The sequence below is a fragment of the Piliocolobus tephrosceles genome, chromosome 17, assembly GCF_002776525.5.
Source record: "Piliocolobus tephrosceles isolate RC106 chromosome 17, ASM277652v3, whole genome shotgun sequence".
Lineage (NCBI taxonomy): Eukaryota > Metazoa > Chordata > Mammalia > Primates > Cercopithecidae > Piliocolobus > Piliocolobus tephrosceles.
In genome coordinates this window covers 11688594-11699905 of record NC_045450.1, presented here as the reverse complement: position 1 = coordinate 11699905, position 11312 = coordinate 11688594, and the positions used below count along the sequence as shown (strand labels likewise).

Sequence of the window (11312 nt, the reverse complement as noted above, 5' to 3'; positions counted from 1 at the left end):
CTCCTGCCTCAGCCTCCGAGTAGCTGGGACTACAGGCACCCGCCACCTCGCCCTAGTTTTTTGTATTTTTCAGTAGAGATGGGGTTTCCTGCCATCACCAGGAGCCACCAGCCAGTGTGGCCAAGAAGTAGGGTTGCTCACAATGAGAATTTGGTGATGGGTCTGTGACAGCCTTCCTTACTCAGGGAGATGGGAAGATGACTCAGTGGAGATGGGTGCTTGGGGGTGGGAGGGTCAGCCTGCAGGTAAGGATGGAAGAAACCACATGCAGAGTGGAAGATTGATGGGGCGGGGAAAGCAACAGGTGTGTTCACTTGTGCTTTGGCTTCAGGAAGCTCAGAGCCAAATTTCATGTTCATTTAGAGAGATTTTGATTCCTTGATCCCAGGTATTTGAAAAATTGCACCTTAACTTTCTAATTATTTAGTGATATTTTCTACCCTTTTAAACTTGTCCTCTTTTAAAAGAGTATGGGTGTGGGTGTTGATCCTATTTCTCCAAGTTTTGTTTTTTTTATATTTGGAAGTTGGTAAGACTCCTAGATAAAGAACCAGAAGCATTACAATCTTAGAAAAGAATCTTAGGGATCACATAATAAAGTCACAAACTTACAGTTACACAACTCCATGCAGACAGGCCCAGTTCTGGTCTGTCCTTGGCCACCTTTTATATACAGTTGAACCAGATAAACTGATACTTGACTGAGCACTTCCATGAGCCAGGCACTTTACCTGAAAGACAGTCTTCACTGTCACCCTTTGAAGTAGGAACTGTTTATTATTCCAGTTTCACAGATGAAGAAACTGAAGCTCCGAGAAGGTTGTTAACTTGCTCAGGGTTAGTGTAGTAGGCAGGGCTCGTAAGGGCTCCTTAAAAAGCTCCACTTCTTACTCACTAGAACCTGTGAATAGGTTAGATACATGGCAAGGAGGAATTAAGGTAGCAAAGAGAATTAGATTGCTCATCAGCTGGCACTGAGGTTATCCTGTGTTACTGGGGTGGGCTCAGTGTAATCAGAAGGATTCTTAAGAATGAAAATTGGAGGCAAAATAACAGTGTAATGTGAGACTGACAGTCCAGTTGTCACTGGCTTTGAAGGAGGAAAGGGCCACAAACCGAGGGATGTGGGTGACCTCTGGAGCTGGAAAAGTCAAGGAAATGGATTCTCTCCTAGAGCCTCCCAAAGGAACATGACTTACTAACAGGCCAGGGTTGATTTTAGCCCAGTGAGACTCATTTTGGGCTTTTGACATCCAGAACTTTAAAATAATTTGTGTCTGCCGTTGTTACAGCAGCAACAGGAAGCCAGTACCGTCACATGCCGGTAAATACAGGAGCTGAGATGAGAACCCTGGTGCAGAGCTCACTTACTCCACCCTTACTCTGTTTTCTCTGCAGCTCCTCTGCTCTACTGAGGTGCAGCAGGTGGTATGATACGGTGCTTCCTTCTCGGCTTTGCCTGTGATACTGCTTTAAATGTAATGTGTTTCCCTGGCTAACGTCTGCCTTCCTAATTTTTCAAGGCCTAGGGGAAGTTCTGTGGATTGATAACTCTTGACTACCTAGCATGACATCTGGCACACCGGACGTCCTGTGATTCTCATTACCCCAGCTTCTTTCTTGGAGCTCCTGTTGCACTAATAGACAAATAGGCTGTGTCTTCTGCTTAGCAGCCTGTCTTGGTTTCTAGTTTTCCCTGGGCTTTAGTGGTATCTTCCTAACAATAAGCATAGATAGGCAGGGGCCAATGAGTCCTGAAGTCGTTTTATTTTATTTAATGTTTATTTATTTATTCGACAGGGTCTCACTCTGTTGCCCAAGCTAGAGTGCAGTGGCACAGTCATGACTCATTACTGCTTCCAACTTCCCAGGCTCAGGTGATCTTCCTGCAGGCTCACGCCATCACACTCAGCTAATTTTTGTAGAGATGAGGTTTTGCCATGTTGCCTTGGCTGCTCTTGAATTCCTGGGCTCAAGCAGTCCACCCACCCTGGCCTCCCAAAGTGCTGGGATTACAGGCATGAGCCACTGTGCCTGGCCCTGTAGTCATTTTAATAGCAAGTATCCTGGTGTAATCATGGCCCAGCGGCCTTTTCTCGCTGGCCTTCAGATTTCAGGTTCCCCATCTGTAAAATAAGGGAGCTTTGCCCTAGTTATCTGTAAGGGACACGTCATCTTGAAAAAGCAATGGCCCTTGGCCTATTTTTGTAGGCCTGGGAGCTAAGAATGTTTTTTACATTTTTAAAGCATTGTTTGGAGGGGAAAAAGAGAACATGTGACACATGTGACAGAGACCTCATCTACCTGACTCCGGTGTTAGACCTTAAGAACAGCCTGAAATAGGGTGGAGGAGGTTTCTCAGTGGATGTATTTAGTTTGCAGAGTCCTTCCTTCCCCTGAGGGCTACCAAAAAAAAAATTTTTATTGAAGTGCATACAAGGGAAGTTTTTCAATTGATCATTTCATTTTTTATTTTATTTTATTTTTTTCTTTTGAGATGGAGTCTCTCTCTGTCACTGAGTCTAGAGTACAGTGGTGTGATCATGGCTCACTGCAATCTCTGCCTCCCAGGTTCAAGCGATTCTCCTGCCTCAGCCTCCCGAGTAGCTGGGATTACAGGCATATGTCACCACGTCTGTCTAATGTTTGTACTTTCGGTAGAGTCGGGGTTTCACCGTAGTGGTGTCAGCCACTGTGCCCAGCCTGAATTGATCATTTTAATATGGTGCTTTAGACTTACTAAATGAGAACAGCTGGTGTGAGGGTGTTTATTTTACTGTCAGGTTACGTATATGTAACTGCATATTTAGTACTATAGTTTATTTTCTCCTAAAATCATGTATTTGGAACTGCATTTCTCTTTCCTTCCTGCCTAGCTCACACACAAAAAGAATCACAGCTGTCGGACGCAGTGGCTCACTCCTGTAATCCCAGTACTTTAGGAGGCTGAAGCGGGCAAACCACAAGGTCAGGAGTTCGAGACCAGCCTGACCAATATAGTGAAACCTCGTCTTTACTAAAAATACAAAAAATTAGCTGGGCTTGGTGGTGGACACCTGTAATCTCAGCTACTCAGGAGGCTGAAGCAGGAGAATTACTTGAACCTAGGAGGCAGAGGTTGCAGTGAGCCGAGATCACGCCATTGTACTCCAGCCTGGGGGACAGTGCGAGACTCCATCTCAAAAAAAAAAAAAAAAGGAAAAAAAAAAGAATCACAGCTTATAAGTTACATATTAGTTTAGTAATATCTTGGCAAACATCACGGTGTGTCTGTGATGTCCAAATGCCAGATTTTTTTTTTTTTCTAGATAATTGCTTTGTGCTTTGTATTAAGAAGTTTGAAACTATGCACATTTCACTGTCTCATTTCTAGGGGGAAAATCCAAGTAATGATAGTTTATACATTGAAAACAAGCGTTTCTGTAATGTTACATTTCTTCGAAGGTTTTTTCGTTTTAATGGACACTTTATTGGAAATGTATGACATCACTGTCTAGTAAATGGTTATGAAGAACTTGAAAAGTGAATCACTCTGTAAAGATTAAAATTAGAAGGGTTATTTTAATCCCTTTTAAAATAATCCTATTGTTCTCCTTATTCTGACTTTGGAAAGAAGAGTGAGAAAGTAGAAGTTAAAATTAACAGACTAAAATGAGAGTTGTTTCCCAACAGATGGAAGGTAGCATGATACAGGTTTGCCTTTTGGGATATCACTGTTTTCCAGTTTAAAGAAATGAGAAGAATTTCCCCATGGAGTAAATGACTTCTTAGCCATGCTGATTAAATGCCATGTGACTTAAACCAGTGGTATTTTGTTTTGAAGTGTATGTTGGTTTGTTAGCAGTTACCTTGATGAGCATTTTTCTTGACCTGATACTACATTTTGTTCCATGATGCTTAGAGGTGAGCTCAAACAGAAGTCTCCATGATAGCAGATAACATTCCCTAATATAAGGAATTCCACATTGTTCAGACGTGTAGTTTCTGTCTGTTCTTTCAGTGTATCCTTGGGTACTTTGTAGTACACCAAGTGCTATTTACTGCAGGCCTCTGAAAGAGAATTAACTTCAGAAGCTCAGGCTAGAGTCATAGGTCTAGAGCCCCACTTTTTCCTTTTTGAGGAAGAGGGGACACGTTCTTAAAGATAATTATTATTTGCTGTTGGAGGGATTTTCATGAAAAAAATTCAATAAACATTGTCTCATGTGATCTTACCAGATAAGTGCCAATTATTAAGACTTGCTGCCTGCTGGATTTATCATCTCAGCCTAATTTTCTTCCTGAGATACATGAATCTTGCTTTTTCATCATTACCACTCTGGCATAATCCAGTGGAAATACAATATGAACCACATAGCTAATTTAAAATTTTCTTTTTTTAATTTTGTTTTTTGAGACAGGGTATCACATTGTTGTCCAGGCTGGAGTGCGGTGGTGCAATTATAACTCACTGCAGCCTCGACCTCCTGGGCTCAAACAGTCCTCCTGCATCAGCCTCCTGAGTAGCTAGGACTATAGGCTTACATAATCACGCTCAGCTAATTTTTAAAAAATTTTTTAGAGCTAGGGTCTCACTCTCTTGCCCAGGCTGGTCTTGGACTTCTGGCCTCAAGTGATCCTCCTGCCTCAACCTCTCAAAACTGTTGAGATTATAGATGTGAGCTACCATTCCCAGCCTAATTTAAAATTTTCTAGTAGCTTCACTAGAAAAAGAAAAGGTGAGTCTGGGTGCAGTGGCTCAGGTCTGTAATCCCAGCACTTTGGGAGGCCGAGGCAGGCAGATCACTTGAGGTCAGGAGTTCGAGACCAGCCTGGCCAACATGGTGAAACTCTGTCTCTACTAAAAATACAGAAATTAGCCGGGCATTGTGGCACACACCTGCAATCCCAGCTACTCAGGAGGCTGAGGCAGGAGAATCGCTGGAACCTGGGAGGCAGAGGTTGCAGTGAGCCAAGATTGGGCCACTTTACTCCAGGCTGGGTGACAAAGTGAGACCGTCTTTAGAAAAAAATAAGTAAATAAAAGGTGGGGGGGGGCAAATAAAAGAAACAGGTGAAATTAATATTTAACCCAGTGTATTCAAATTATTTCAACATGTAATCAGTATAAAAATAATGAATTTTTTTTTTTCCACCTCCCACATTAAAGTGATTCTCCTGCCTCAGCCTCCCGAATAGCTGGGACTACAGGTGCCTGCCACTAAGCCTGGCTAATTTTGAGTAGAGATGGGATTTCACCAGGTTGGCCAGGCTGGTCTCGAACTCCTGACCTCAGTTGATCCACCCACCTTGGCCTACCAAAGTGCTGGGATTACAGGCGTGAGCTACCATGTCCAGCCCTAAACTGACATTTTAATATTTAAAATTAAATTTAAGTCTTATGATACTAAACTAAAATGCAGTTGTCCCTTGTTATAGATTGGGAATTAGTTCTAAGATCCCCAAATATACCAGAATTTGCATACTCAAGTCCCACAGTTGGCCCTTCGGAACCTGCATGTATGAAAAGTGGCTCTCCATATAGGTGGGTTTTTAATTCTGCTAATACTGTATTTTGGATGTGTGTTTGATTTAAAAAAAATCTGCATGTAAGTGGACCCATGCCGTTCAAACCCATGTTGTTCAAGGGTCAGCAGTAGTTGTGTATTAAAACATTGTCCAAAACCAAAAAGCTTTTATCCAAACTAGAGGGGAGTGAGCCAGATGAATGTGAGTGGAAACCAGGTGGAGTTTCAGGTCTTTCAGGGCACCCTTGGTAGCTGCCATGAGGTGAATGCTGACAGCAGTGCAGGGGAGGCACAAGAAGGGCAGCCAAAGCTATACCTGGGAAGGGTGTGGGAAGGAAGAGGGGAGCATTCTGTTAGGGGCAGAGAAGAATCCCACTCACAAGAGATGACCAAGAGTAAACCTGCCTGCCTGCCAAAAGTAGGCAAGATTTGATGGGTCAAAGCACAAGACCATTTCTACTCAAAGCACAGCAAACAGTATTAGCATCAACATAATAGTGCTGGTTCCCCAGCCCATGCCCATGGGAGATGTGCTGTGATAGGTCTAGATGGTGCCTGTGTGCACGGCCTTGTAGCCGATGATCACGGGGCCCAGGGCTCAGTACTCTCTGTAGCAAGCAGCAAAGGAGCAGCCTCCCTCCCTGAGAAGTTAGTGGTGCTAAGAGACATGCTATGGTCACCTTGACCTTCTTAGCCACCTGCTTGAGCAGCTGTGGAAACTGCTTAGTAACTGATTCTTTCACCCAGATGTTTCTTCAGGATCTCATTACATCTTGCAGTGATCATTGACACCAGTTGTCACTGTGTGGTTAACAGAGATCTTGAACTGGCCAATTACCAGGCTAATGGAGAATTTTTTTTTTTAATTGAACGGGATACTGCAGTTGTTAGACCTTTTTGGGTAGAGGAGGGGAGAATTTGAGTCTTAGTTTATTTTTAATTGTCCAACAAATTCCAAGTTCTTAATTAAAATATTGAAACTTCATGACTTTTAGGACAAAAGAATTCATTTTATAAATGACTAAGACTTCTATCGTAGAAAGCCCTGGAGCTCTGCTTATCAGAGAACACTCTGGATAAGGAGATGTGACATGCTGTTTTTTGTGTCATCCTTACGCTATAAACTTCCTCTGCTAATCCAAGTATTCTTTGTTCACGTGAGACTGCAAATTTAAGTTGCTTCCTCCAGCAAGTTTTCCACCATATGCTAGAACTTAAATAGGAGTGTGATTTTTGTAAATTTCTCTATGTGTGAAAAATGCAGTTTTGAAATTGTAATATGTTTGAGCATGTTAGAATTTGTTCTGTGTGGGCAGACTGTCCATTCTTATTAATGCAGTTAAACAGGTTTTTGAATGGCCCCTTTTAACTTTGGGGTCAGGCTGTCACTTCTTGTTCCTCTGCTCTAATAAATTGCGATGGTGACTTTGGCAGGCTATCAAATGAATTTCCTTACTGGCTGCTTTTCCTTCTCTTCTTTTAACTGTGACTGTCCGCCAAGATCAGTTGCCTCTGAGAGAGTGGTGTTTTGGTCCTGCTAATTCACATCCTCTCTTTGGTCTGTTTCTTCTGACAGCTTTGGGATCTGGATTTATATGCCATGCGCTTTAAACAAAATTCTTAAAAATCTTCAACTAATTCTATACTTAGAGAAAAGATGCAAAAATAGAACAGGGAGTTCCATAATTACCTGCCTTTAGCCAGTTTCCCCCATTGTTAACATCTTACATAATCAATAGTTAGGTGATTTTGTACAAAATAAGAAATTAATATTAGTGTTGGGCGTGGTAGCTCACACCTGTAATCCCAGCACTTTAGGAGGCTGAGGCCAGGTGGACCGCTTGAAGTCAGGAGTTCGAGACCATCCTGGCCTGAACATGGTGAAACCTTGTCTCTACTAAAAAGACAGAAAAATTAGCCAGACGTGGGGGTGCATGGCTCTAATCCCAGCTATTCGGGAGGCTGAGGCAGGAGAATCACTTAAGGTTGCAGTGAGCCGAGATGCACCACTGCACTCCAGCCTGGGTGACAGAGCAAGAATCTGTCTCAAAAAAAAAAAAAAAAGAAAGAAAGAGAAAAAAAAAAGAAATTAACATTGGTACAGTCCTATTCACTAAACTGCAGACCTCATTTGAATTGTCTGAGTGTTTCCATTAGTGCCTGTTTTTGTTTCAGGGTCCAGTCTGGGATCCCATATCGCAACGAGTTGGTTTTTTCTGTTTCCTTCAGCCTATGACAAACCCTCTGTCTTTCCTTGTCCTTTATAACCTTGACACTTCTGAAGAATACTTCTCAGGCATTTTGTAGAAAATCACTCAGTTTTGTCTGTTTTCTTGTTATTGGAATAGGTCATGTCTTTTGACAACAATACCATAGAAATAGGTCCTTCTCAGCACTTCTTATCAGGGGGTTCATAGGATGTCAGTGTGTCTCCTACTGGTCACATTAACTGTGATCATTTGGTTAAAGTAGTGTCTGCTATGTTTCTCCACTGAAAAGTTACTATCTCTTCCTTTGTAATTGGTAAATAAATACCTTGGGGGAAGATCATTTGTTACTATGTAAATATATCCTCAAACTTTTGCTCAGGAATTTTAGCCGCCATTGGTGGATCTTGCCTACAACAATTACTCTGGTGTTCAAATGGTTATTTTCTCTTTCCTTCATTCGTTTTTCATTATTAGTGGAATTCTCCCATAAAGAAGAGCTGACTGTTCTCATTAATATTATTATGGAGTCATGGGTATTTATCTTATTCTGTGTACTGTCATTGTTTTTTTTGTTGCTCACATTGTTCCAGCTTTGGCTACTAGGAGGGCTTCAGCTTGGCTCCTGGGTCCTTTGGACAAACCCCCATCCTTTTATGAGCACTTCTTTACTTCATTTATTTATTTTTTTTGAGACAGAGTTGCACTCTTGTTGCCCAGGCTGGAGTGCAATGGCGAAATCTCGGCTCACTGCAACCTGCACCTCCTGGGTTCAAGCGATTCTGCTGCCTCAGCCTCGCAGATAGCTGGAATTACAGGCACATGTCACCATGCCCAGCTAATTTTTGTATTTTTAGTAGAGATGGGGTTTCACTATGTTGGCCAGGCTGGTCTCGAGCTTGTGACCTCAGGTGATTCGCCTGCCTTCGCCTCCCAAAGTGCTGGGATTACAGGTGTGAGCCACCATGCCCAGCCTACTTCTTTACTTCTGATACAAGGTATTTCAGGCTTATCTTGTACTTCTTCGCCCCAGCTCTGGAATCAACCTCTTCTCCAAGGGCCCTGGTTTCTTCTGCTGGAGAATGGCATTTAGAAACCAAAGTCTACAGGCTAGGTATACTCTTTGGTGTCACGGTGTCATTACTTCTAGGTCTTCTCAGTAGATAGAACTAGGAAGTGTATTATATCCACACATATGCATATATCTGTATTTCTCTATCCATCCTCTCTCTCTCCCTCTGTGTGTGTGTGTATGTATCAAAAACCATAAGTTTATACTCATTCTCTCTGATTTCAATTTGACATTACAGAGTTTATTTTAGCCTTCTCTTATTGATATATAACTTCTTACTGCGACAGTGAGAGTCCTGGCTATAATTATCTGTAATGTATTTACTACAAAGAAGTAAATAAGTTCGTAGTTTCAGAATTGCTAACTTATACCTCCTTAAGAAACACATTTACTACCAGATTTACAGCATTTATGTACAATTCTTTTCGCCTTTAATTTTACAGCATCCGGTCAAGATACTGTTTTCTGGTTATTTAGGTTAGTTCTTTCTTCCTATCCCATTCACCATGGTGTTACCCATTTGCAATAGTTAGGGTTATTTGTACATGCGATATTCCACTTTGGGTTTGCCATATCTCGCTTGGTTTTAACTAATTGTTTAATTTTGGAGTGTGGGGTGTGTGATACATCACTGTGGCCCTAGGAGTCAGATACAAAAAAGCCTACTCAGTGCCAGGCCTCCTCAGCCCTGCTTTCCCGTTCCCATTCCCCTTTTCCCCAGCTACCCCATAAGTAATCAGTCTGTTTAATTTCTGGCTTATTTGACCTGTATTTCTTTTGTTTTGTGCCATTTTAAACTCATCAGGTTTGTATGAAAAATTATTGACTCTGGCAGTAGGGACATGCTCACTCCCACCTAACCCTTGTCAGCCACTCCTTACCTGAGGGAGAGAGAACCACACCACTGAAAGGTGGGGGTTGTGGGATAAAACTAGATACTTTAGGGGTTTAGCACCTCAATATTTTTATATCTTAGCTACCTGTGTATAATTTGGTAACATTTGATGTTTAACTGATTTTTTAAAAAAGTTTACTTATTTATTTATTTTGGAGACAGAGTCTCACTCTGTCGCCCAGGCTGGAGTGCAGTGGCACGATCTTGGGATCTCAGCTCACAGCAACCTCTGCCTCCTGGGTTCACATGATTCTCATGCCTCAGCCTCCCAAGTAGCTGGGATTACAGGTGCCCACCACAACACACCCAGCTAATTTTTATATTTTTAGTAGAGACAGGGTTTCACCATGTTGGCCAGACTGGTCTTAAACTTCTGAGCTCAGGCAATCCACCCACCTCGGCCTCCCAAAGTGCTAGGATTAAGGGTATGAGCCACTGCACCTGGCCTAAAGTTTAACTGATGTTTTATTTAGCATGTGCTAATAAAGCAAAAGGGGATAGGAAAGAATGTACCTTTTTCTGCAGTATCTTATTCACCCTCCTTTAACACTAAATACTTTATAATCACACAAATATTATACTCCATGAAACAAAATGAAAGCTTTATACATAAGGATAAGGTCCCTGTTGATGTTTGTTCTCCAACATCAGACTACTTTTATTATCCTTTTAGATTCTTTGTACATTTCTAAACATATGTGCCTGTAGGAGGGGAAATATATATATATATATATGTATATATTTATAAAACTATTTTATAAGTGTGAGTTCTTTTTTTTTCTTTTTGGTTAACATCAAAGGTCTACTGTAACTTTTTCAGCTTCTGTTTCTGGTGTATAGTCCTGCCTCATCATTTTTAACATTTGCAGAGTGTTTGTTGGTGAATGTCCTTGCGTGTGGCTCCAACACACATGTGGATGCTCAGCAGTGGAAATCCCAGGTGTGTCCATTCTTCTTCTAGTCAGTACAGCAGCTGCTCTCCTGAGTGGCTGTGCCGTTTTGCCATTTTCCACCAGCATCACATCAAATACTCATTTCTCTACTGTTCATCAATACCTGATGTTTCCTATGTCTTAAATTCTGGGCAATTTGAGGGTCAAAAGTAGTCTTTTGTTTTAATTTGCTTTCTTTCGGGATAGTCAGGTTGAGTTTCCAGTAATTATTAGCCATGTATACACATTTCCTTTTCTGTGATTTGCCCATTTTAACAATTTTTCTTTTCTTGTTGATGTGTATAAGACTTTATATATGCTAGATTTGTTCGTTTAATTAATATTTTTTGATCTCTTAACTATACATCCTGGCACTTCTGTAGATGCTGGGGTACGAGCATGAAACAAAGTCTCTAATTTCACAGAAATTACCGTCAGAAGAGGAAATTGGGCCAAGCGTGGTGGCTCACACTTGTAATTCTGGCACTTTGGGAGGCAGAGGTGGGCAGATCACTTGCGGTCAGGAGTTCGAGACCAGCGTGGCCAACATGGTGAAACCCCGTCTCTACTAAAAATACAAAAATTGGCCGGGCGCGGTGGCTCAAACCTGTAATCCCAGCACTTTGGGAGGCGGAGACGGGTGGATCACGAGGTCAGGAGATCGAGACCATCCTGGCTAACACGGTGAAACCCCGTCTC

General features: G+C 41.9%; 1 protein-coding gene across 5 annotated transcripts in view; it reads left to right on the top strand.

Moving 5' to 3' along the window:
* Positions 1–11312, top strand: part of TXNDC11 (thioredoxin domain containing 11) — a 70045-nt gene that overhangs the window by 35805 nt on the left and 22928 nt on the right. Inside the window, exon 6 of one of the 5 annotated variants that reach the window (XM_026446655.2) lies at positions 8748–8828. The exons of the other annotated variants lie outside the window; for them this stretch is intronic. Within the exon in view, the coding sequence (XP_026302440.1) occupies positions 8748–8828 (81 nt within the window). The remainder of the gene's footprint in view (positions 1–8747; positions 8829–11312) is intronic. 5 annotated transcript variants of the gene reach the window in all.